This window comes from Corythoichthys intestinalis, chromosome 10, assembly GCF_030265065.1.
Source record: "Corythoichthys intestinalis isolate RoL2023-P3 chromosome 10, ASM3026506v1, whole genome shotgun sequence".
Lineage (NCBI taxonomy): Eukaryota > Metazoa > Chordata > Actinopteri > Syngnathiformes > Syngnathidae > Corythoichthys > Corythoichthys intestinalis.
The window spans coordinates 54,463,739-54,491,206 of record NC_080404.1 but is presented as its reverse complement, the minus strand read 5'-3'; the positions used below and the strand labels follow the sequence as shown (position 1 = coordinate 54,491,206).

The following is a 27,468-nucleotide window of genomic DNA, read 5'->3' as shown; positions in this document are numbered from 1 at the left end:
AGTTTGATTTTTGCCTCAGCTAGCTATCAGTAAGCTAAACCGCGCTAGGCATTATGGGAAACGTAGTTTTGAACTGCTACGTTTGGAAACATGCTGATTGAATAGTTTGTCAGTTTATTTCGGTTTTTGTTTGTGTGCAATCTAGAACATTGAATGAGAACATCAATTGAATGGGAATAACAATTTGTCAAGGACAATTGTCGTGATCGTAATTTATTAAAATGTTTAGTTGACACATAACCTACTGTGTGTATGGGTATTGACTGGACTACATTTCTATGGGTCTGCATTTTATATATAATGGGTCTGCATTTTATATATATATATATATATATATATATATATATATATATATATATATATATATATATATATATATTCGGGCTGTCAAACGATTAAAATTTTTAACCGAGTTAATTACAGCTTAAAAATTAATTAATCGCAATTCAAACCATCTATAAAATACGCCATATTTTTCTGTAAATTATATATATATTCTGTAAAATAAATTGTTGGAATGGAAAGATAAGACACAAGATGGATATATACATTCAACATACGGTGCGAAAGGACTGTAGTGGCCATTTCACTCTACTGTCATTTAAATCTGTCTATGCTGTCCTCACTCCGAAGCGTCTACTTTTTCCAAAGCTAGACGGCTAGTGAACGACGCCTTAATAATTACACTTCTTCCTTTTTCAACTGATTTATTAATTAAATGGCCTCAAACCATTGTCCTCTGTAGACCGTCGTAAAACTACAAAAAAAAGTACACAAGCATTGCATTAGCAACAACGTTAGCTTAGCACGCTATACAGGATCACTAAGCAAACAAAAAGCGTCTCATACAAAAAATATAACATTTCGCTTACTAACATAATATGTACATTCTTTACAACAACCATACTTACGGACAAATCTTGTCCAAGGATCATATAAGCACAACATTATCAGGCCGAGACGTCGTGCAGCCATAATGAACTGGAAAGAAAACATTTTGTGTTGGACAGCACAAAATGTCTTGCTGTAAAACTTAACAAAAGGCAGAATACTTTCTGAGCGGGACATGTGTGTTCATTGCGACAAATATTTTAACGTGATTAATTTAAAAAATTATTAGCGCGCGTTAACGCGATCATTTTGACAGCCCTAATATATATATATATATATATATATATTTTTTTTTTTTTTAATAAGTCATTTTTTTCTTTTTTTCCAAACTGCATTTTTCCATCCAGAGTGAGGGGGCACACTTTAAATATATTAAAGTGATATAGGCATCATTGAGTGAACTTCGAGTAAAATTCAAGTATCTTGAGACCAGGCTGAGGCTGGGCTGAGTGTCCTCTTTTTTAGAAATCAAAATATGGTCCCCGTACGTTACGCGCATGCTAACTTTGTCAGAACACCGGCAATGTGCGGCAGAAAAATACAGCAAATATAAAATAGCATTTGTTTTTAGCCCCGTCATGTTAAGTGCAGGGAAAAAATACAACTCACACGCTGTATCAGTGGGAGGGCTGAGTTTGTTTCGTTGAGACGAGATGGGAGAGTGAGAGAAGCTAGCATCACAAATACACGATGTTGGAAATTGTAGCACAGTTTTCTGCGCGCTCCTAGCGATGTCGGGATATTCCGAAATGATTTTAATCCAGAACTTCGGTAGAGTTGTTGTCGCAAATGTACGTTTAAGTTGCTGTGATTTGCGCTCTCTACAAGCTGATATTCCTGTTCCACAGACATGCTCGAATCACTCCATTTATTCACATACGGGTCACGAATTCACTCCTTCGCAGTTCGTGGGTCTTTTGTGATTGGGAAGAAGCATAAATTTTGTTTTCTTTGAGGTTGTAGGCACATCTTCTGGATCGTCAGGTTCCCTTTTCCCTGTAAAATTGCAAAATTAGCCCTCTTAGCACTGACGAACTTTACTCATTGTCTGCGTAGTACAGCTCTTTTTCTCGCGTTGGGGAACTCATGGGTACTACATTGCGACAAATGGCTATTTGTAAACCACATAGCATGACAGGTTTGATAAATTTTGGCGATTTTTTTTTGATAAAACACGAACGCAACTCTCTCGTCGATAAACAACGATGGCACCCGCCTCGAACTTTTGTTTCCTTGTTATGACGTCTCCGCCCCATTCGGCCGTTTCTGGAACACTTTCGGAAATGTTCGTCATTTTCGATCTATTTTCGATAGTTGCTCATTAATGTGATTGATTTTTTTTAGGGCTGTCAAATGATTAAAATTTTTAATTGAGTTAATTACAGCTTAAAAATTAATTAATCGCAATTAATCGCAATTCAAACCATCTATAAAATATGCCATATTTTTCTGTAAATTATATATATATTCTGTAAAATAAATTGTTGGAATGGAAAGATAAGACCCAAGATGGATATGTACAGTGGGGAGAACAAGTATTTGATACACTGCCAATGGGTTTTCTCAATGGCAGTGTATCAAATACTTGTTCTCCCCACTGTACATTCAACATACGGTACATAAGGACTGTCGTGGGCATTTCACTCTACTGTCATTTAAATCAGTCTATGCTGTCCTCACTCCGAAGCGTCTACTTTTTCCAAAGCAAGACAGCTAGTGAACGACGCCTTAATAATCAGACTTTTTCCTTTTTCATCTGATTTATTCATAAAATAGCCTCAAACCATTGTCCTCTTTAGACTGGAGTAAAACTACAAAGTACACAAGCATTGCATTAGCAACAACGTTAGCTTAGCACGCTATACAGGTTCACTAAACATAAACAAAAAGCGTCTCATACAAAAAATATAACATTTCGCTTACTAACATAATATGTACATTCTTTACAACAACCATACTTACGGACAAATCTTGTCCAAGGATCATATAAGCACAACTTTACAACGTAGGCGTCAGCCCGAGACGTCGTGCAGCCATATTGAACTGGTGAGAAAAAAATAAACCATGTCGCAAAGCGACCACAAGAGTTTGCTGTTCGACAGCACAAAAAGCCTTGCTGTAAAACTTACCGAAAGGCAGAATACTGTCTGAGCGGGACATATGCGTTAATTGCGTCAAATATTTTAACGTGATTAATTTAAAAAATTAATTACCGTGCGTTAACGCGATAATTTTGACAGCCCTAATTTTTTTGTTAACTTTATCAATATTTGTTATCTTGGCATATAACGGTTCTATTGATGTCTCACACCCCCTTTGCGTTTTCATACCCTTTCAAGTATTACTCACATCAATGCAAAAGTACAAGTCAAAAAGTATTGGGTGAAAAAAATTATCAAGTACCAAGCAAGTGTTGAAAGTCATTTATTTTGAAAATAATGTCATCAGTACAGTAGCCCAAAATGGTAGTCGAGCAATAGTAGCATTACGATTAAATAAAATTACTCAAGTACAAGTCAAAGTCGTCAATCCAAATTATTTGTGAAAAAATAATGTAGTTATTTGTGTGTGATATAGTTTTGTAACTGTAACGAGAAGCCAAACATTTTACTCGAGTAAGAGTAGCATTACTTTCAAATGAAATCAAAAAATGATTGTAGTACAATTATTAAAGTAATACAGGTAAATCAATGTTAACAAGAGAGTAGCAAAAAGTAAGAGTAGCATTACTGTACTTCCATTAAACTAAAAGTTGTATTCACCCAAGTCAAAAAAGTAATGGAAGAAAAGAATACTCAAATGCTGAGTAACTGCTTCATTCTTTTGACTCCAGTAAAGTCTTATGACATGACCTGGACAATAAATGAGAGTCAAATCATTTGATAAAAGAAAAGGAATGATTTAGATGACATTGAAAAGCAAAAAAATCAAGCCGTGTCAACACGATCGCTAACTGATGGCTGTCGTAACACAAGGTGGAAAGGGGATCAATTTTAGAGGACTTTTATGTCCTGTACGAAAGTAAGGATATATTTTGATGTTACCGGACAAGTCTGGCCAATCGGAAGGCTTCTCAGTGTTCCACAATTCGGTGTTCGAAAGAGGCTCAGAGAAGGACAGCTCCCTTTCTTTCACGTCCACTTCAACTCTTAGCCTCTGCACATTGACAAGCGGATACCATTCTCCGTAATTGCAATTGGGCTTGAAGTATTCCCCATCACAAAATCCAATAAACCAACTAGTCATTTCCTCTGGCAAACAAGGGTCCCCAATTATGAATCCCACTTCCCAGGCATTGTTGTCTCCCACCTCAACGTCCCACACGTGTCTTCCCGGGTCCAAAGCACCACCCAGCACACAGTTCCACTTTTGCCTCTCTGGATTCTTTGGATGCTCCTGCTGTACTTCTTCCAAACTCAGACTGCTCAGATCTTCAGACAGACTGATTCTTGGACCGGCCGTGTTGGGGTCCAGAATGACGGGACTGTAGGCGAGCGTCTCCTTCATCCGCTCCCACACCTTGAATTTGAGATTGCCCACGTGTTTGGCTTCGTCCAGCAGACCTCCTGGCAGCTTTTCAGGCAGCTCCTGGATTCTGCTCATCGCAGTCTTGAACTTCTTCATGACAAAAACATTGCCAGACGCTAGCTGCTCCTCACTGCTTCTGATGAGATCTGAGAGAGCGGCCGTTTGTTCGCCGTGAGCCGCCATCTTCTCCTTCATTGTTTGATTCTTCTTGGTCTCTTCCTCCCTTGCCGCAGCCAACCTGGCCTCCTCCTCGACGTCGAGAAAGCGACGGAGCTCCTCGAAATCCTTCTTAATCTTGCGTTCAACATTCTCCCTCTGGACTTTGATGTACTCTGCCTGTTTGTTGCAGTTCTCATGACAGTCGTTGTAATCTTGGAGTATTTCCTTGGCCTTCTGCAGTTCTTCCTGGAGTTCCTCATGATGACCTTTCACAATTTCTTCGAGGGGCCGGAACTTGTGACCAACGTGGATTTTTGCATCTCTGCAGATATGGCACACAAGCTCCAGGTGGTCCAAACAGAAGAGTTGAAGTTTCTCCTCATGCAAGCTGCACATGTCTTCTGACTTGACTGAGGCTCGTGAAAGGTTCTCACACATATTCCTCAGTGCCAAGTTGGGAGGCGGATCCCTCAAACTAAACCCTTTCCGACAGACTGGACACGATCGTTCTCCTGCGTCCTTCCACTGCTGCAGACATGCACGGAAGAAGTTGTGACTGCACGGCAGCAGCATGACAGGATCTTTGAAGACGTCCAGACCGGTGGGACATTGAAGATGGTTCTCCAGATGTTCAGCCATTGTCTTAGAGACGGAGTTTGTCTCAGAGCACAAGTTTGGAATGTTGAGCTGCAGCTGCTCTGCAAAACGAAAAGCATTCTTAAATACAATGCGTAAGGATTGTTGCATGTCCTGCCTTACGGTCCAAAAGGGTGGGGGATAACTATACAGTGGGGCAAATAAGTATTTAGTCAACCACCAATTGTGCAAGTTCTCCTACTTGAAAAGATCAGAGAGGCCTGTTATTGTCAACATGGGTAAACTTCAACCATGAGAGACAGAATGTGGAAAAAAAAAACAGAAAATCCCATTGTTTGATTTTTAAATAATTTGTTTTGGGTAAACTTCAACCATGAGAGACAGAATGTGGAAAAAAAACCCAGAAAAATCCCATCGTTTGATTTTTAAATAATTTGTTTCCGAATTAGAGTGGAAAATAAGTATTTGGTCACCTACAAACAAGCAAGATTTCTGGCTGTCAAAGAGGTCTAACTTCTAACGAGGCTCTTTTACCTGTATTAATGGCACCTGTTTAAACTCGTTATCGGTATAAAAGACACCTGTCCACAACCTCAGTCGGTCACACTCCAAACTCCACTATGGCCAAGACCAAAGAGCTGTCGAAGGACACCAGAGACAAAATTGTAGACCTGCACCAGGCTGGGAAGACTGAATCTGCAATAGGTCAAATGCTTGGTGTAAAGAAATCAACTGTGGGAGCAATTATTAGAAAATGGAAGACGTACAAAACAACTGATAATCTCCCTCGATCTGGGGCTCCGTGCAAGATCTCAACCCATGGCGTCAAAATGATAATGACAACGGGGAGCAAAAATCCCAGAACCACACGGGGGGACCGAGTGAATGACCTACAGAGAGCTGGGACCACAGTAACAAAGGCTACTATCAGTAACACAATGCGCCGCCAGGGACTCAAATCCTGCACTGCCAGACGTGTCCCCCTGCTGAAGAAAGTACACGTCCGGGCCCATCTGCAGTTCAGCATTTGGATCAGGGGTGGGCAAACCGGTCCTCGAGGGCCGCAGTGGGTCCTGGTCTTTGTTCCAACTGACCCAGCACAGATAGTATAACCAATGAGGTTTCAGCAGAAATGAGAAGCACCTGACTGGAATCAACTGATTGCACTTCTAAAACAGCTGATTGGTGAAAATGTGTCGTCTTAATGGGTTGCAACAAAAACCCGCACCCACTGCGGCCCTTTGTGGAATAGTGAAGCATGGGGTTGGAAACATGCTATGGGGCTGTTTTCCGGCAAAGGGACCAGGACGACTGATCTGTGTAAAATGGGGCCATGTATGGAGAGATTTTGAGTGAAAATCTCCTTCCATCAGCAAGGGCATTGAAGATGAGATGTGGCTGGGTCTTTCAGCATGACAATGATCCCAAACACACAGACAGGGCAACAAAGGAGTTGCTTTGTAAGAAGCATTTCAAAGTCCTGGAGTGGCCTAGGGGGATCTCAACCCCATAGAAAATCTGTGGGGGGAGTTGAAAGTCCGTGTTGCCCAACGACAGCCCCAAAACATCACTGCTCTAGAGGAGATTTGCATGGTGGAATGGGCCAAAATACCAGAAACTGTGTGTGAAAAGCTTGTGAAGAGTTACAGAAAATGTTTGGCCTCCGTTATTGCCAACTAGGCATGTGCCAGTTACCGGTTTCACGGTTTACCGTGGTATGAAAACGTCGCGGTTTCAAAACCACTAAAATTTTCCGTCTGACCTTAGTACGGTATTCGCTATTTTTCATGTGTCAAAAATGCAGGCAGAACCCAGAAGTGGCTTGGCGCGGCAGCACTCACCCCTCCCGTTTGTTGTTGTGTGTTAAAGTGACGCTATCGGCTAGACAGTCAGTGAACCCTAAAACAAATACTCCAAACATAAGGCGTACTTTTCTTCAATTTATTGACCTCTCAAATCGTGGTAAGTGGAATATACAAAATGAATACATTTAAAACGCTGTACAATTGTATTTTTCCATGTGTGAGTGGCTTCAACAGATTAGCACCATTAAAGTTCGCCAAAAACAAAGCACACATTTTCCTTTCAAATTCAATATACAAACTAACGAAAAGCTTACAAAGACGAATGTTAGCCTAGGCTTAGCAGGGAGAGAAACTTCGTCGAGTGTTATAGCCGCAGAGTGAGAAAACAAGCTTGATTCGCTTGAATGAAGAGAAAAAGGGGATAGCATCAAAGATGGCTAATTGCGAAAGATGCTCTTGCCCTAAGCACAAATCCACGTTCGCTGGATCAAGGAGAGGTCTCACTCCCAATGTTTTTTTTTGTTTGTTTGTTTAGATCAGACATGTTCAAAGTCCGGCCTGGGGGCCAAATGCGGCCCGTGGTCAAATTTCATCCGGCCCCCAGCCTCTGTCATAAAATCAATAACGTCTGGCCCGCACACAGAATTAATAAATTGGTCAGCAGTACTGCTACCAGCATATGAAGTAGCTTACACACTAAATGCTGCTTCTCATTTACCCACTAAAAGGCAGCAGCACTCTAAGCAATATTACCCCGTGTGACCCTTCCAATTTTCTAAAATGGCGATAATCAACAACAACAAAAAAAGAGTTGGCTTCAAGGATAGGTGGAAATTGGACTATTTCATCAGTAAAATATCCAACAACTGTGTCTGCCTCATTTGCAAAAAGACAGTCGCTGTTTTTAACCCTTTACATTTGATAAACCTAAAATTTCATGATTTTGAGAGTAATTGAGAATTTTGACATTTCTTTTTGGAAAAAAAAAAATAAAAATGATGCAACACGTGCATCTGCAGATTCCATGAGAAAAAAAACAGGATTTAGCTAGGGTTATAGAAACTACAGTGCTTATTACACATATTCATTTTGGCATTTCTTTTACAAATTTGGAAAGAAAGGTTTCATTACGACCTTATTTTTCAAATTTTGGGATTCTCTGATAATTGCTTCATGTTGCAGGTCTTTAAGGGTTGAAGAGTTCAATGTGAGGCGATATTACCAAACAAGATACGCTGAAATGTACGGTAAGATTACAGGGAAGATACGCAGCGAGAAATTGAAGCAACTTCAAGCTAGTTTAATTTCACAGCAGCAGTATTTCGCAAGAGCCCGTGAGTCAAATGAGAATGCCAAAAAGGCTACTTGCGAGATTGTTGAAATTATTAATTTAAAAATAAATGTAACACACAGAATGATTTGTTAAAATTTGCTTAAATATATTGTTCTACATCAGGGGTCGGCAACCTATGACACGCGTGTCAGCACTGGCACGCGAAGGGTTAACCAGTGACACGCGAGCGCATGGCAAAAAAACAAGAAAAAAGCGCCTTTTTACCTGAAATTCAGACATTTTCTGTTGCGCACCCTGTTATTTAAGCCACACACACATCCAAGGGAATTCCAGTGTAAAGCGACATGGGATTTACGTCAGTGCTTTCACGTATAAAAAGATGTCCCGCGAATGGAGCGGGTTGGACGCTTTCACAGACTTGTCCCGTATTGCGCTCTCTGTGCGGGAAGGGCCGCTGGCGCGAGTTTATAACCTCTGAGATTACGTCATTTTTGGTAGGCATCGGCTGTCACAATGTTGGTCATATCGTGTTTTATTCCAGAGTCAGCGTTCCCAACGTCGTAACTGCAGCCAATTCAATCTCATCAAGACTGTATTTAAGAGTGTTATTCCCCCACCAAGATCTGCACCTGCGGCTCCACACGGGCTGGTATGGGGCTAGATCAGTCTTCTAGCCCGCGCCTTCCTTGGGCACCACGAGAGCAAGCCTCTCTCTCCCCGGGGAAAGGCTCGCTCCTCGCGGCTCCACCCGGGCCCGCGCCCGAGCCTTTCGTGCGCACCGCAAGAGCCAGCCTCCCGGGGGCCGCGGCGGCTCCACCCTGGCCCGTGCCTCTCCCCGGGGAGAACAAGTGTCAAACGTCATTATGAGACAAAACATGAAAATTCATTCAAGGATGAGTCTGACAAGGCAGCGACATTAAAACGTGCATTGTCCAGGTACAGTAAACAAACACACCCTGAAAGCCTTTGTCACTGCTAAAAACACCGCCACTGAAGCAAGCTATCACTTTGCTCACTGCATTGCAAAGCAAGGAAAATCTGATGAAAAAAAGAAAAACTGATGGCGAATATATCAAAGAGGCGATCTTGTCAAGCTCAGAGGTTTTGGTTGATGGCTTGACTAACAAAGAGACACTCAAAAAAAAAAAGGATAAGCAGCTAAAAGTCACAAAGTACAACCCTGAAATCAAAGCTGAGCCAAGGAAAACAAGGCCAGGGATAACATTAAGGTAGGCATCTTTTAACTTTGTAATATAAAACAATATCTAAAATGCTGCATATAATTTACTGTTTAAGTTGATAGTGAACAACTAGCTAGTGAACTGTTGCACTTATTTTCAAGTTTTGACATTTTCTATAATATGCATTTATTTTTTAGTTAATTGAAAAAGAATGGTAGTTATACGATTTCAATATATGTTCATGTTGTTTTCTTTGGGGTATAATTACAGCTCTGTTGGATATAAAAAATTGGATGTGCGTCATTAATCTCGGTGTGGCACACTGATTGACAAGAAAATTTGAAAGTGGCACTCCACACCAAAAAGGTTGCTGACCCCTGTTCTACATAAAGGACGTCAGCCAAGGTCGGCCTCCCACATTTTTACCACACCAAATCTGGCCCCCTTCGCAAAAAGTTTGGACACCCCTGGTTTAGATGAAACCTTTCCACAACAATATTTACACTTTAAACTAACTTATACATTTTTTACTAACTTATTAACTTATGAATTCTTTGGTTTTTAACACATCGTCATGACATCATGTAGACTACAGCTGACACAATGGCTGAAAATGGCGAAACTTCAGTTGAGCTTTTCCACCCTCAAAAAAAAAGTCATGCAGTAGAATTTTTTAAATTTTTTATTCAGAAGTGTCTTTACTTTTTTATAGAAATTATTTTGTTCTTGCTCTAATCTTGAGCAACTTGAGCTGTGGCTGTGGGTATAGTCTATAACAGGGGTGGGCAATTAACTCCACAAAGGGCCGCAGTGGGTGCGGGTTTTTGTTGCAACCCATTAAGAGGACACCTTTTCACCAATCTGCTGTTTTACAAGTGCAATCAGTCGATTGCAGTCAGGTGCTTCTCATTTCTGCTGAAACCGCATTGGTTAAACTATCTGTGCTGGGTCAGTTGGAACAAAGACCAGGACCCACTGCGGCCCTCGAGGACCGGTTTGCCCACCCCTGGTCTATAAGTTAAATTTCTTTTAATTTTATTTAAATATTTTTTGATATTTTAACAATATATTCATGTTCCAATTTGCAACTATGTTCTGAAAAATTAAAAAAAATCCTGTTCAATGGAATTTTTTTTTTTTTTTAATCCCATACATCTCAAAATAACACATTTTGGAGCTATAATTGCAATACCGTGATACCGTGAAACTGCGGTATTTTTGCCCACGGTTATCGTACCGTCAAAATCTCACACCGGCACATGCCTATTGCCAACAAAAGGTACTTATTTGCCCCACTGTACTTGACAGCCAGCCATTCATATGAATAGGGTGCTCCTTTGTCGAATTGTAAAAGTAAAATTGTATAATGGATCCCTTTGGGGGTGTCGCAACTTTCTCCACGGCTTGTAACGATTCCACAGTAAACACTACATTTTGTCTTTAAAGCAAGGAAGACTTACATAAAACCTTGTATGTTTGAAATGACGATGTGATGTGCTTTGAAGTTCTGACAAAAGTCCCAAAAAGACACAATCCTCCCATGAAACTTAGCGTCAACAACGTGCCCCTATTTAAAATAAATGAAAAAAATAATTGCAATGCGATTTTTATACATGAATACACGCCTGGAAATGACATTTTAGAACAAAAGTCACGGCAGGCAAATGTCACTTACCTCCCTATCGAAATCCACACAGAAAAGGGCAGACTTAAGAAAGTGCACCCAACTTCAAGGAGAAGGTGTCGCGCTAATACCTGACATAGGGGAAACAAACAACATACAAAGAGTTCCAACTTTGCAGGATGATCTGACGATATGGCGATCAGTGTTGTTAATCTTACTGAAAAAAGTAATTAATTATAGTTACAAATTAATTCTCCCAAAAAGTAATTGCGTTAGTAACTCAATTACCTGAAAAAAAGAGTAATTAGTTACTTGGCAAAGTAATTGGTGATACTTTTTTTTTTTCTCAAAAAAAAAAAAAACAAAAAAAAAACATTGGCCACACTATGTGAAGTTTTTTGTACAATTGGCCCAATTTCATCATTTAAATATAGATTCAAGTCAAGATTTTGCCGATTTAGAAGTATTTTAGATAAAAAGTTACTTAGGTTCGCTAGGAAGGTTCTCTACAAAAGAGCCGTCCTAAAAAGTCTACTGCTTTAAGATGGCGGCTGTTTACTAACGCATCTAGTGCCGTGTCTGTCATTTTGCATCTAGTTATATCTATATACAGTACATGTGATATCTACCATATCTACCATAACATGCGGGCGTAGTTTGTAGGCTATCGGCTACAACAGGTATTATTGGAGCTACCTAGCGATGCATCGTGTTTGCTCGGCGTCACAACTTTCTTTACTCCTCCCCACTCCTGCTCTGCTCTGTCATCTCGGTGAGTCCGTCTCCCTCAGACTTTTCGACCAATATAATAACGCATAGTAACGCATGCCTTTCCGTCCTCAGTAACGGTAACGGCGTTGCCAAGATGAAAAAAAAGTAATTAATTAGATTACCCACTACTGAAAAAAATAGCGCCGTTAGTAACGCCGTTATATTGTAACGCCGTTATTAACAACACTGATGGCGATACAACAATTATTGATACAATGGTCAGAAAAGCATTCTAGGATGTTCTACAAACAACTAATTAGGAGAAAAACAAGCTTCTAGTATGAATTGGAATTAGTTTATCACTAGTAGACGTCCAATCCATTTGAACTGGGCAGACACAATGACCACAATCCATACTCCATGCCCCTGATTCAGTCCCTCTAAACCAGACATGTCCAAAGTCCGGCCCGTGGTCAAATTTCATCCGGCCCCCAGCCTCAGTCATAAAATCAATAACGTCTGGCCCGCACACAGACTTAATAAATTGGTCAGCAGTACTGCTAAGAGCATATGAAGTAGCTTACACACTAAATGCTGCTCCTCATTTACCCACTAAAAGGCAACAGCACTCTAAGCAACATTACCCCGTGTTGTACCCTTTATTCCCCATTTCTAAAATGGCGACAATCAACAACCAAAAAAAAAGAAAGTTGACTCTGAAGGCTGACGCTTCAAGGATAGGTGGAAATCGGACTACTGTATTCTCTAAAATATGCAACAACTGTGTCTGCGTCATTTGCGAAGAGACAGTCGCTGTTTTTAAGGAGTTCAATTTGAGGCGATATTACCAAACAAGACACGCAGACATGTACAACAAAATTACAGGGAAGATACGTAGCGAGAAATTGAAGCAACTTGAAACTAGTTTAATTTTACAGCAGCAGTATTTCGCAAGAGCCCGAGAGTCGAAAGAAAACGCCACAAAGGCTAGTTGCGAGATTGTTGAAATAATTAATTTAGGGCTGTCAAACGATTAAAATGTTTAATCGAGTTAATTACAGCTTAAAAATTAATTAATCGTAATCAATCGCAATTCAAATCATATATAAAATATGCCATATTTTTCTGTAAATTATTGTTGGAATGAAAAGATAAGACACAAGACGGATTTATACATTCAACATATCAATCAATCAATCAATCAATCAACTTTATTTGTATAGCACATTTAAAAATCCGCCAAGGAGACCAAAGTGCTTTACATAGCAAAACACAGCAAAATAAGTCACCTTTGAAAGATAAAACAAACACATAAAATAAAATAAATAAAAGACGAGGTCTTAAACTGTCATTGCACATTAAAAGCTGAAGAAAAATAAAATGTTTTAAGACGTGATTTAAAATCCGTAAGTGAGGGGGCCTGTCTAATAGTAAGTGGTAATTGGTTCCACAGCCTGGGCGCCATCACCGCAAATGCACGGTCACCCCTAAGCTTCAGCCTTGATCTTGGGACTACTAGAAGCAGGTGGTCAGCTGATCTGAGGGTTCTGGTTGGACTGTAAGGCTGAAGCAGTTCTGACAAATACGGTGGCGCAAGATTATTCAAACATTTAAAAACAAATAATAATATTTTAAAATGTATTCGGTAATGTACTGGGAGCCAGTGAAGAGATGCTAAAATTGGGGTGATATGTACACGCCTGCGGGTTCTAGTTAGGAGTCGAGCAGCAGAGTTTTGTACAAGTTGCAGACGGGCCAGTGCCGCCTGACCGACACCTGCATACAAAGAATTACCGTAATCCAGCCGAGTTGTGACAAAAGCATGAATCAATTTTTCCATATCAGAGCGTGAAACAATAGATTTCACCTTAGCAGTCTGGCGAAGCTGATAAAAACAGTCCCGAACAACACAGGAAATCTGCCTCTCAAATTTAAAATCAGCATCAAATTGGACCCCTAGATTTTTGACATAATTCTTAAGAAACGGAGACAATGAACCGAGGTCAACATTCAGGGAGGCCTGGCTACTCGGTTTGAACACCATGACTTCAGACTTACTGTCATTCAAACTTAAAAAATTACATGAGAGTCACGACTTTATATCGTTGAGGCATTCAATAAGTTGACAGAAAGTGCCATTCTGCGCCAATGGAAAATAGATCTGACAGTCATCAGCATACAAATGAAATGAAACACCATGTATTCTAAAAACAGAACCAAGAGGCAATAAATAAAGTGAAAATAAAAGAGGGCCGAGAACAGATCCCTGGGGAACCCCATGTGGAAGCGATGCCTTTTTGGACATGAAATTGCCCATTTTCACACAAAAACTCCGTTCATTTAGGTAAGACTTAAACCATTCAAGAGCGACACCTTGAATACCCACACTGTGTTCAAGACGAGAAATTAAAATCTGATGGTCTACGGTATCAAATGCTGCAGATAAATCTAAAAGAACTAAAACAACAAACTTGCCAGAGTCTGTTGCCAGAAGTATATCATTTGATACTCTTAAAAGTGCCGACTCAGTGCTGTGGAGGGATTTAAAACCAGACTGGAATGGTTCCGAAATCTGGTTTTCTTCAAGGAATGGTAGCAGCTGACTATAGATAACCTTTTCTAGTATTTTAGAGATGTATGGAAGATGAGAAATGGGCCTAAAATTTGAACAGAGGGTGGAGTCTAGGCCTCTTTTCTTCAATAAAGGTTCTACTACTGCATGCTTAAAGTCACATGGCAATGTGCCAGTAAGGAGACCACAGTTAATAATTTTTAAGACGTGTGGAGCAATGATGTCAAAAACCTCTTTAAATAAGCGAGGGGGAATTACATCGGAGGGGGAACCGGAGGGCTTTATATTACTAACAATGTTTTCGACCAAAGAAGAAGAAACATACTGTACATAAGGACTGTATTTGTTTATTATAACAATAAATCAACAAGAAGGCATTAACATTATTAACATTCAATTAAAGCGATCCATGGATAGAAAGACTTGTAGTTCTTAAAAGATAAATTTTAGTACAAGTTATAGAAATTTTATATTAAAACCCCTCTTAATGTTTTCGTTTTAAATAAAATTTGTAAAATTTTCAATCAAAACATAAACTAGTAGCTAGCCATTGTTGATGTCAATAATTGCACAATGCTCATGGTGCTGAAACCCATTAAATCAGTCGCAACCAAGCACCAGCAGAGGGCGACAAAACACCCAAAAACTAGGGCTGTCAAAATTATCGCGTTAACGGTCGTTAATTAATTTTTTTAATTAATCACGTTAAAATATTTGACGCAATTAACGAAGATTACCCGCTCAGACAGATTTAAATGACGGTACAGTGAAACACCACTTGTTAATTGTGTTTTATGGAGTTTTGCCGCCCTCTGCTGGCGCTTGGGTGCGACTGATTATATAGGCTTCAGCCATCCATGAGCATTGTGTAAGTAATTATTGACATCAACAATGGCGGGCTACTAGTTTATTTATTGATTGAAAATTTTACACATTTCATTTAAACGAAAACATTAAGAGGGGTTTTAATATAAAATTTCTATAAATTGCACTAAAATTTTTCTTTTAAGAACTACAAGTCTTTCTATCCATGGATCGCTTTAACAGAATGTTAATAATTTTAATGCCATCTTGTTGATTTATTGTTATAATAAACAAATACAGTCCTTATGTACCGTATGTTGAATGTATATATCCATCTTGTCTTGTCTTTCCATTCCAAAAATAATTTACAGAAAAATATGGCATATTTTATAGATGGTTTGAATTGCGATTAATTGTGATTAATTACGATTAATTAATTTTTAAGCTGTAATTAACTTGATTAAAAATGTTAATCGTTTGACAGCCCTACAAAAAACACAAGTAACAAGTGGACATGAAACTGTGCTGTCTTATTAATCTGTTTGAGTGGGGCATGTGCGTTAATTGCATCAAATATTTTAACGTGATTAATTGAAAAAAATTAATTACCGCCTCTTAACGCGATCATTTTGACAGCCCTAAATTAATTTAGAAAAATAAATAATAAAGCAAATGTGACACACAGAATGGCATTCTAAAATTTGCTTAAATATATTGTTCTACGTAAAGGACGTAAGCCAAGGTCGGCCCTCCACATTTTTACCACACCAAATCTGGCCCCCTTTGCAAAAAGTTTGGACACCCCTGCTCGAAACTAAAGGCACAATTCCTGCTTTACACTCAAATTACAGTTCTAAAACGCCTTTTTTTCTTCTTCAAAACAATGTACACATTTGGACCATTCTTTCTGTCGTTATGTGTGGAGTATAGGAGAAGTTCATTTGTGTAAAACGTGTCAAACTTCAAAAATAAATGTATTTAAATAAATGTAGCTTGACTTGAACTGACACAAACTGTCACAAGTCACGGAGGAGAGGCCAAATCGGCCATTGCTAGGGAATATTAGGAGTGTTTGTCTTGGAAAAGGCCAAGTCGGCCTCTGCTGGGTTTTCTAGTGTTAAAGGGCAACTGAAGAGCTTTTAGGATGAGCGCTTTACTCGGTTAAATTGGCCTGAATGCATCATTCGCAGATTTTTTTTTATAGTGTCATTATAAAATCGCAATACAATATTTGCAAGTCGACCCAACGCAAAAAAAATCGGTTTATTCATCAACTTTGAATATAGTGGAACTGAAGTTAAGAACTATTAAAAAGCATGTTTGCAGTTTTCTGGAAGTAGGCTGGAACGCTTTACCGTTCATTTTAAATGGGAAGATGACCTGAGATAGGATTAATTTGAGGGGGTGAGGGGGGGGACCGCTTTTCAATTGTTGTCTCTCGATATTTAATTGGTTTCCGGGGACACCACGCTTCCTAATCTAAACTTGTCCTTTTGTCGTTTTTTTTTTCACCCAGATGTTGTACTTCATGCACAAATCTATAATATTACCCCTGTAGTGTTAAGACTACTTTTACCAAACTAATTCCCCGTATGCCTTCAACAGAATGCAACATTAACCGTTAGACAAAACACAAAATGGTCGAAGGTCGCTTCAAGTCAACTTTCACCCGCCTTGAATTATGACCAAACGTCTTTTTACCTTTAGAAAGGGCTTCAGTTGACTCTTCCGCAGCCGCTCGTCCATCTCCCCGGTCGTCTGGGCCTATCACGTCGGGGTCACCAACTGTTGAAATTCGCCCCCCGGCCAAGACGCACGGAAACAGCGACAGCCAAAACAAGTGCCGCTCGGCCGATGCTGCCTCGCGTGCGCCAACCGCGAAGGCAGAACCCCGCGCGTTCTCTTCTTATTTTTAACCGTTTGTACTGACTCCATGTTCCAAAAGTTTGAAAAAGACTCGCAGGTTGACAATTTATTCGTCGACAATGGTCAAAAACAAGGCAAAAACAGACGGCGGAGGGACAATTCTGGATCCAAAACAAGGGTACATGTTTCCGAGCAGCAAAAATCTGTGTTATCTCAGTGTCCAGTCTTTTTAAAGTCCATGGTGAAGCGGGCCGTGCCGAAGGTGTGTCCGAAGGTGTGTCTGGGCGTTGCTTTTGGGTCTTCCTCTCTGTGGTCCGTTTTGGGCGGCTTAGGTTCGTGCGCGGATGGGACGCCCGCTATCAACTTTGCTGTCCGGGCTGTCTCTACTTGTTTTAGGACAAAGCGCTTTGTCCTTGGAGTTTGCTGGGAGAGCTGATTGCAAGAGTTGGTGCGTCAATCTTGTTTGTTACGCACGTGTTGGGCTTCTGCGATAAGACGGCATTGTGTATTTCTTCTATTTCTTCTCATTAAACACGATGTTAGATGATATGATGTTAGATGAATGTGTTAGACTAATGCAAACGATTATATGGTGTGTGCGATGACGGTACCATTTCCCTTCAGTTATAAACTTCAACTTTTTTCGTCTTTATGTCTCTTACAGTGATCGCCATTGAACTCTGAACCATCTGGTCCATGGGTCCACCCACACTCGGATGGCGACAAGTCCACCTGGAAAACCATTTGGATTCTCTGGACGCTTCTTCCTGGAATTCAATGAAGTCTTTTTCCGTGACGATGTGACAGCGAATGCCGACTTTAGGAGTCCGGACGTAGCGCCGACTTGAAACGCGCGCAGTCCGTCATGTCTTGGAAAAGGAACTACTTTGCAGCGGGTGGTAACGTGGCGACGCCAGGAGGCGGCGGTGCCGGTGATGGGACAACGGGCACGTTGACGCCTTGCACCATGACCTCCATCGCGGCCAGTAAAGGGCTGAGCAACGAGCCGGGACAAAACAGCTGCTTTTTGAATAGCGCCCTGCAGGTACATGCTCTATTAACTCATTCATGCCATTGATTAAGGGTTTGATAATATATCAAAAAGGTGATACAACCCCTCCCAAAAAGTATGGAATTACCAGTCTCGACCGAGCACTCACTCAGACATTTTATTATGTAGAACAAACTCAGATCAAAAGCTTGAAAAAAATAATGAATTAGTTCAAAATTGCAATTCTTTAGCATTCAGAAACACTAAAAGAAATGGATAAAAAACATTGTGGTGATCAGTAAATGTTACTTTTATACAACAAGTGCAGGGAAATATAGAATCACTTCTGAGGAAAAATATATGGAATCATAAGAAACAAACAAAGAAATAACAATCAAAACACATCTCTAGTTTTTAGTTGCACCACAGCTGGCTTTTATGAAAGCTTGCAGTCTCTGAGGCATGGACTTGATGAGTATTCTTTATCAATTTGGTGACAACTCTCTTTGAGGGTTGGGTTGAGATCTGGGTTATTTGCAGGCCATGACATTGACAGGATGAGTCTTTCTCCAAGGAATGCTTTAACAGTTTTAGTTCTGTGGCATCTTGGAAAAATGATTTAAATATCCCCAAACATATTTTCTATTGAAGGGATAAGAAAACTGTCCAAAATTTCAATGTAAAATTGTGCATTTAACCCCAGTGCCTTTGCCTGACATGCAGCCCTATAGAACCCACTCACATGACGTCACAACCACGCCTCCGTGCCATGTTGTCCGGATACTAGTCATGTTAATGCATTAGCGCTTCGTAAATTCCTCCTATTATGGCGTGTTTTTCTGCTCGTTAACATTAATAATCAAAATGGTGAAGTCGTGTGTGGCGGTCGGTTGCAAAAACAGAGAAGATAGACGGAGAGACTTGAATTTTTACCGTATTCCGAGAGACCCGAAGAGGAGACCGCGATTGACTGCTGCAATTCGACGAGAAAACTGGGCTCCAAACGACTACCACAGATTATGTAGTAGTCATTTTATATCTGGTAAGATGCATTTAATATATATTTAGAGGGTTTTGGGCTGACAACCACAATTAAGATCATTGCTAGGCTAATCGCCGACAACATACACGTATGTATGTAGTGAGTGCTATCGCTAAACCATATAAACATTAAAAGCCCTAGCTCCATTGACAAATGACATGAAATAGATTAGACTTGACAGTGGATGTTAGCAAGAACAAAAGATTTTGAATTGAAAATTTCGTAACTCACCTTCCGAGCACAAGATTCCTGCCGAATCTTCGTGTACGAGGACCTGTTTCACCCAACCAGCAACGTAGCATTTATAAGCCTCCAAGCTCTTAAAGTTTTTCAAACTTCCGTGAGAATAGGCTGATTTTGTGTGGACAAGATCGTTGTAAATATCAGGATATCAGATGACAGGCGAAGCCAGCGGGTCGAAAAACATCGATTTAGGCATCAAATACGGATCTGGTGAATGGATAAACTGAAGCTTTTCCACGTAACGCCTTTTATGCAACGGATCCAATGAGTTTACAGCGTCAGATAACACCGGGGCTTCCATGAATTGCTCTATAACTTGCTCGACTAATTGAAAACAATGAGAATAGGTCTGAAAAAGAGGAACAATATGGCGGCCGGAAACAGCGACACGCCCATTTTGTGACATAGGTGAGTAGGGTCTATAGAACCCACTCACATGACGTCACAACCACGCCTCCGCGCCATATTGTCCGTCAACTCGTCGTGTTTACGCATTACGGCTAAGTAAATTCCTCCTATTTATAGAGAAGATAGACGGAGAGACTTGAAGTTCTACCGTATTCCGATAGACCCGGAGAGGAGAGCGAGATGGACTGCTGCAATTCGACGAGAAAACTGGGCACCAAACGATCACCACAGATTATGTGGTAGTCATTTTATATCTGGTAAGATGCATTTAATATACAGTACTTTGCAAAAGTTTTAGGCAGGTGTGAAAAAAATGCTGTAAACTAAGAATGCTTTCAAAAATGGAAGTGTTAATAGTTTATTTTCATCAATTGACAAAATGCAGTGAATGAACAGAAGAGAAATCTAAATCAAATCAATATTTGGTGTGACCACCCTTTGCCTTCAAAACAGCATCAATTCTTCTAGGTACACTTGCACACAGTTTTTGAAGAAACTCGGCTGGTAGGTTGTTTCAAACATCTTGGAGAACTAACCACAGATCTTCTGTGGATGTAGGCTTCCTTAAATCCTTCTGTCTCTTCATGAAATCCCAGACAGACTCGATGATGTTGAGATCAGGGCTCTGTGGGGGCCATACCATCACTTCCAGGACTTCTTGTTCTTCTTAATGCTGAAGATAGTGCTTAATGACATTGGCTGTATGTTTGGGGTCGTTGTCATGCTGCAGAATAAATTTGGGGCCAATCATACATCTCCCTGATGGTATTGCATGATGGATAAGTATCTGCCTGCATTTCTCAGCATTGAGGACACCATTAATCCTGACCAAATCTCCAACTCCATCCATTTGCAGAAATGCAGCCCCAAACCTGCAAGGAACCTCCACCATGCTTCACTGTTGCCTGCTGACACTCATTATTGTACCGCTCTCCAGCCCTTCGGCGAACAAACTGCCTTCTGCTACAGCCAAATATTTCAAATTTTGACTCATCAATCCAGAACACCTGCTGCCATTTTTCTGCACCCCAGTTCCTATGTTTTCGTGCATAGTCGAGTCGCTTGGCCTTGTTTCCATGTCGGTATGGCTTTTTGGCTGCAACTCTTCCATGAAGACCACTTCTGGCCAGACTTCTCCGGACAGTAGATGGGTGTACCTGGGTCCCACTGGTTTCTGCCAGTTCTGAGCTGATGGCACTGCTGGTCAACTTCCGATTTCGAAGGGAAATAAGCTTGAGGTGTTTTTCATCTGCTGCACTAAGTTTCCTTGGCCGAGCACTACGTCTACGATCCTCAACGTTGCCCGTTTCTTTGTGCTTCTTCAAAAGAGCTTGAACAGCACATCTTGAAATCCCAGTCTGCTTTGAAATCTTTGTCTGGGAGAGACCTTGCTAATGCAGTATAACTTCCTTGTGTCTTGTTGCTGTGCTCAGTCTTGTCCTCAGTCACCTGACTATAATCCTACAAAATCCCTGACTCTGTGCAAGTGTACCTATAAGAATTGATGCTAGTTTGAAGGCAAAGGGTAGTAACTCCAAATATTGATTTAACTTAGATTTTTCTTTTGTTCACTCACTTTGCATTTTGTAAATTGATAAAAATAAACAATCATTGTTTATATTTTTGAAAGCATTCTTAGTTTACATCATTTTTTCACACCTGCCTAAAACTTTTGCACAGTACTGTATATTTAGAGGGTTTTGGGCTGACAACCACAATTAAGATCATTGCGAGGCTAATCGCCGACAACATACAGTTTCAAATTCAAGATGCTTATTTCTTCCGCCATCATTATTTTTTGAATAATATTTAGCTGGTACCAAGTGAAAAAAGCTGGCCTCGTCTATGGATCATCAGTTTAACAGGTGTTGGTGTTGTACTTGAATAGCGCTTTTCCATTGCCATCTACCTACTGGTGACGCAGCACCAGGAGCAATGTGGGATTCAGTATCTTGCTCAAGGATAATTAGGCGAGTTCATCAGGGTAGAGAATCGAACCCACAACCTCTGGGTTGGAGGACAGCTACTCTACCACTGAGCCACACCACCCTGTTGTGTCCAAACTTTGTGCAACGGGGGCCAGATTTGGTGAGGTAAAAATGCGGGGGGGCTACCTTGGCTGATTTACATAGAACAATATATTTAAACAAATTTTAACAAGCCCTTCTGTGTGTCACATTTGCTTTAATTTTTTTTTTTTTTTTTAATTCATAATTTCAACAATCTCGTCTTTGTGGCATTCTCTTTCGACACTCGGGCTCTTGCGAAATACTGCTGCTGTGAAATTAGCTTCAAGTTGCTTTAATTTCTCGCTGTGTATCTTCCCTGTAATGTTGTACATGTTAGCGTGTCTTGTTTGTTTATATCGCGTCACATCAAACTCTTTGAAAACAGCAACTGTCTCTTTGCAAATGAGGCAGACACAGTTGTTGCCTATTTTATTGAAGAAATAGTCCAATATCCACCTATCCTTGAAGCGTCGGCCATCGCAGTCAACTTTTTTTTTTTGATTGTCGCCATTTTAGAAATCACACAGGGTAATGTTGCTTAAGGCCGAGTTATACTTCCGCGTCAGACCTACGCCGTCAAGGAAGAATCAAGTTACGACCCTACGCCATAGCCTGACGCGCACCTCTCGATTTTTCTAACCTTCGCGTCGCGTAGAAAACGGACTGTGATTGGTCCGCTCAGACTGTTGTTTCCGGGCGAAAACACCGCCATTGTAGAATAGAATCAAACATTATTTTCTACACGCAAAAATGCACCAAGCCGACGGGAGTATCATCGAAGAGCAAGTCTCGTCAAGAAATTATTATTGTGACTGCCAAATGGCAAGGTCGGCGATCGAAAAAAAAAATAAATGGAAGAACCACCGAGACGTGGGTGGTCGGAATCGAGTGGCCACACGAAGCGGTGACACAGTCGGCCAAAAACTGCCAACTTTTTATCACTTTATGTCGTATTTTTGGTTGGTGCACTTCATCATTTACTGTGTACATATGTTTCAAGTATATGAAGAATAAAGCACAGATTTGGTGTCAAAAGAGTTGTTTTGATCTTTAATTTTCAATAACAGACAGTTCACACACACAATACATCATCACTGATTGAGAGTGCCTCGGTGCTTTTTATGATAACCTTAAAATCAAGCCTCCCAACGCAGTTTGGGAAGTTCCCTAGATGCCAGAAATCTGCTATGGCTTCCCACTGGCTGGTTGTAGGACACGGCAAACAAATCAGGCTGGAGGGCTTTGCAGACCTTGAACGCAGTGCTCGACGCCAGTTTGAAGCTAGCCGCCACAGCTAGCTCTCTCCACCCGAGTCTAAAACTCTCTGTGCGGCATCAAAAGTCGGCCAGACCGCCTCGAAACCGTCTTCTGCGTCGCCTGCCCGTCAACATTTGTATGTTCAATATTTATTCAGTGTTGATGAGCAGAATATTTACTTTCAAGAGTTCCATCTTGCATTGTTTATTTTTTCTCCGACTAGCGGAAGTAAACAAGCATGCCCCAAAACCGTACAAACATAACGCCACATCCCTCTAGTGGCTTGGCGGTGAATTACAGAGCAACGCGTTCCCTCACCGCAGAACTATCGAATGTCGAATGACGCCGTAGTCGCTACGCCGTCACCGCAACGCGGGAGTATAACTCAGGCTTTAGAGTGCTGCTCTTAATGTTTTTCAAAGTTTCGTAAGAATACGCTGAGTTTCTATGGACAAGATAGTTGTAAATATCAGGGTAGCAGATGTCAGGCAGAGACGGCGAAGACAGCGGGTCGAAAAATATCGATTTAGGCATCAAATATGGATCTGGCGAATGGATCGACCGAAGGTTTTCCACATAACGCCTTTTATGCAACACATCCAATGAGTTTACAGCGTCTGAAAGCACCGGGGCTTCCATGAATTGCACTATAAATTGCATAACAAATTGAAACCATTGAGAATACAGATGAGCAATGACGGCCAATGTGGTGGCCGGATACAGCGACATGTCATTGTGTGACGTTGGTGAGTGGGGTCTATATCATCAAGGGCTAAGGGAATTTTGATGTCTTCTTCAGGCAGTCATCTTTGTAAAGCTCACTGGAACTGCACCAAACAAAAGTTCCAGCATCATCACCTTGTCCAATGCAGATTCTTGACTTTGACTTTCATTGCTGAAAATACCCTTCATCCAGTCATTTACATTCCACGATTGCCTCTCCTTTGATCATTGCAGTCTTGTTCTTTTCTGTTTAATTGTCAATAATGGTTTCCTTTTAGCTTTCCTGTATGAAAATCCCATTTCCTTAAGGCGATTTTGCACAGTTCTGTCACATACCTTGACTTCAGCTTCCTCCCGTTTCTTCTTCATTTTTCTTGTTGTACATCTTATGTTTTCAAGACACATGGCCTTTAGTTGTTTGTCATGACGTTTGGATGTCTTCCTTGGTCTGCCGGTACGCTTAACTTTAACAACCTTGCCATGCTGTTTGTACTTGGTCCAGATTTTTGATACAGGTGATTGAACAGCCCACATCTTTGGCAACTATACACAATATGTGTAGCGTTTCCTTCTTCAAGAGCTTTGACAATCCTCTTCTTGGTCTCAAGAGACATCTCTTTTTTGGAGCCATGATTGGAGTCTCACTTCTATTGCAGAGAACTGTTGCTGACATGTTGCTGACATGTATCCTGATGTACTTTTCTGGACATCCACTTTTTGATAGGGTTTTCCCAGAGAGCCTCACGGTTTAGAGTCAAACGCCTTTGTTAGGTCGATGAAAACCATGTGTAGTGGTTGCTTTTGTTCCTTGCATTTCTCTTGTAATTATTGAGCCGTGAAGATCATGTTTGATGTGCCTCGGGCAGGATGGAAACCACATTGGGATTCAGGTAGGATTCCTTCAGTTGTTTGATGGAACCTCCTCAACAGAATGCGGGCAATGATCTTCCCAGTTGTGGAGAGGAGTAGGATGCCCCTGTAGTTTCCACAGCCTGCCTTGTCCACCTTTTTGAATAGGACGACAATGAGTGCATCTCTAAGATCTGCAGGTATTGCCTCCCTTTCCCACATTTTATTGATGAAGGCATGCATATGCCGAAGAAGGTTGTCCCCTCCGGCCTTCAGGATTTCAGTTGGAATTCCGTCAGGACCGGCAGCTTTGTTGTTTCGTAGCTTTGCGATGGCATCTTGAACCTTGTGAGTCATGAGTAATTCTTCTCAATTTCCTTTCTACTGAATTGTAGGTCCTTTGGCATTTAGACATTTTCCGCCGCAGCTTCCGCCAGCTGACGTCTCACAAGTGCATGGAGGACTCGTGCATCTTCTGCGCTCTGAAGGTGAAGACCCAGCCCGCTTCTTATTTTCCAAAGCCGACCCGAGCCCATGTTTTCCGTCCCCTCCAGAGCATCTTCGCTCAATTCCAGTACAGCAGTGACACGGTCCTGCCCTCGGATGCGCTCCGCAGCGCCCTGGCCAAGACGTTCCGGGATGAGCGGAGGTTCCAACTGGGCATCATGGACGACGCCGCCGAATGCTTTGTAAAATGCCCGACCGTTCCGTCTGAAGTCGGAGATGGCATGTGACGCGTGGCTTTGTTGCAGGAGAACATCTTGACAAGGATGCACTTCCACATCGCCGATGAGTCCGAGGAAGATGTCTGCACGGCCGGGCGTTGCATCCCGCACCGCAAGTTCGCCATGACGCTCTTTGAACAGGTAGGGCTGCTACAAACCGTCATTTTGACCGTTGACGAATTGCCTAATATTTTGACAATCGGTCGACTCATTTTCTCAGGTGATAGAAATGACGTGTTATGTACTGTTATAGCCAGGGGTGCACATACTGTAAGTGGTCGTGCATGCGGACTGGACGTAGACAAACGCGCTGGCCCTCAACAGCTTCCATGCGCTTTTGCGTACCGATGGCTGACCACTGTAATTGCGGAGGACACGAGAAAAGCACTTCTCAAAATGTCAAAGAGGCAGGCCCCACTGAGTAATTATTTTCGTGTTCCCCCAACCCCGTCAAAAGACAGACAGACGACAGCCACGTCACCGGAGCTACCGAAAAAAAGGACTTTTGCTGAAAAGTGGCTGCAGGAGGTACCATGGCTAAAAGCAAATGATGCTCGCACGGAAATGTAGTCCAAAATTTGCCGTGAGAATTCCAATGTCGCTGATAAGAGTAGGCATTTTATGCAGGGTCAAAGAATTTCAGCCATCCAAACGAAAAAAAACAGAGAGCATGTGGCAATTAAGCAAACTATCGATGCCAGACAGGACACCACTCGCCCTATGGACAAGTGGCGGAATAAAGTTAATGAAGAACAGCGCCATGCACTGACAAACGTGTTTTTGCCCACATTTCACAAAGCTAAACATGCACGTTCAATGAGCTCTTATGAGGAGGACATCCCACTTTTACAAAGGCTCGGAGTTAATGTGGGAGCCGCATAATGCCCTTTATTTTGATTTAGTGCTTTTATGTTTATTTCTTTGTCTTTACATTTCACTTCAAAGTAATAGCAATTTTGTTGTGTCAGTTGATAATCAAGCATTAATTGTTAATATAATTAATTAAAAGTAATTGGCTCTAAGTAAAGCTTGTAATCATAATCATAATCATAATCTTATCGCATCAGGCGGGTCGGCTCTCAAGCTCAATGAGGACCAAGTCACATTTCCAGGTCCTCCTCTGAGAACCTGGGCAAAAAAATATGTGCACCCCTGGTTATAGCAGTAAGTAAAGGTAAATTATTTGCATAGCACAATTCAACACAAGGTATTTTAATCAAAATAATTAAATAAATTATAATCATTATTGTTATGATTATGTAATAAAATTATTCTAACATTTTTTTATTTCATATTTATTTGTATTGATTTCTTTTATTCATTTTAATATTTAAAACATATACAAATTATTTTTTAAATTGTTTAAAATAATTGCCTTATAATTATTTTAGACATATTATTATTTTACATAAAAAATAAAGTAAATACAGTAAATAAAATAAAATGTAAATAAATATAATGATAAAATAAATATCATACAAATAAAATAATAGTATAAATAAATACAGTAAATAAAATAAAATAAAATAATAAGAAAAATAAAATAAATAAATGCATGTTGAGGTAATTATCGAGGTTTGATTGACAAAATATTTGCTTGATTGATTGATTGAATATTTGCTTGTGCTCATATATACCATAAATAATACATAATTGCTTTATTGATTGATTGAATATTTGCTTGTGCTCATATATACCATAAATAATACATATTGCCATATTTTTCTTACTAATATAACCAGTAAATGATTATTGCTTGCTATACCAGGTTGTAGTATAATGCTTAAGTGTTACAAAGAGTAAAAGAGGGTCGGGATGACAACTGCCTTACTTCATGGCCGCTTCATTGCGTAACTAGACCTTCCGAGGCATCTTCAGCACCTGGCGTCTGGACTTTTGTCTAGACCTTCAAGGACAATTTTCCATCCGAGGACACCTTCCATGGCCGCAGCGTTCCATAACTGAAGTGTCTGGATCATTTTTGACTGTTTACATGATTGTTTTGACTGTTTACATGATTGTTTACAATGAGCTCTTGCTTACACAAGTGTATTTACTTAGTTCCACCTACATGCACACACATATCCAATCGAAAACCACATGGGTGTCTCGAGCTAGCTCTCCCCTCCCTTAGGGCGGCATCCATCTTTGTTTAAGACAAACCCCTAAATAAAATACCAGGAGGGTTT

The 27,468-nt window shown here is 40.7% G+C and overlaps 2 protein-coding genes across 5 annotated transcripts in view; one reads left to right on the top strand and one right to left on the bottom strand.

The window, feature by feature from the left end:
* Nucleotides 1-27,468, top strand: part of LOC130923342 (inactive ubiquitin carboxyl-terminal hydrolase 54-like) — a 118,324-nt gene that overhangs the window by 65,770 nt on the left and 25,086 nt on the right. Inside the window, exons 2-5 of one of the 2 annotated variants that reach the window (XM_057848989.1) lie at nt 17,697-18,077; nt 24,950-25,042; nt 25,109-25,243; nt 25,307-25,420. In XM_057848989.1, the coding sequence (XP_057704972.1) occupies nt 17,898-18,077; nt 24,950-25,042; nt 25,109-25,243; nt 25,307-25,420 (522 nt within the window). In that variant the 5' untranslated portion in view covers nt 17,697-17,897. Of the gene's footprint in view, nt 1-17,696; nt 18,078-24,949; nt 25,244-25,306; nt 25,421-27,468 lie in introns of both variants that reach the window. The other variant, XM_057848988.1, reaches the window with a different exon arrangement.
* Nucleotides 2,890-27,292, bottom strand: LOC130923345 (E3 ubiquitin-protein ligase TRIM39-like). 3 transcript variants are annotated; one of them, XM_057848994.1, is made up of 3 exons: nt 27,111-27,292; nt 11,131-11,210; nt 2,890-5,276 (listed from the first exon to the last, which is right to left on the bottom strand). In XM_057848994.1, the coding sequence occupies exon 3, from the start codon at nt 5,215-5,217 to the stop codon at nt 3,841-3,843; it is 1,377 nt and encodes a 458-aa protein (XP_057704977.1). In that variant the 5' UTR covers nt 5,218-5,276; nt 11,131-11,210; nt 27,111-27,292; the 3' UTR covers nt 2,890-3,840. The 3 variants fall into 3 exon arrangements, with proteins under 3 accessions (XP_057704977.1, XP_057704978.1, XP_057704979.1); XM_057848995.1 differs by having other exon boundaries at nt 2,890-5,271; XM_057848996.1 differs by lacking the exons at nt 11,131-11,210; nt 27,111-27,292 and adding an exon at nt 5,710-5,731.

What these genes read in the sequence shown, in the direction of transcription:
- LOC130923345 (XM_057848994.1), bottom strand. Translation starts at nt 5,217, where the DNA reads ATGGCTGAACATCTGGAGAACCATCTTCAATGTCCCACCGGTCTGGAC.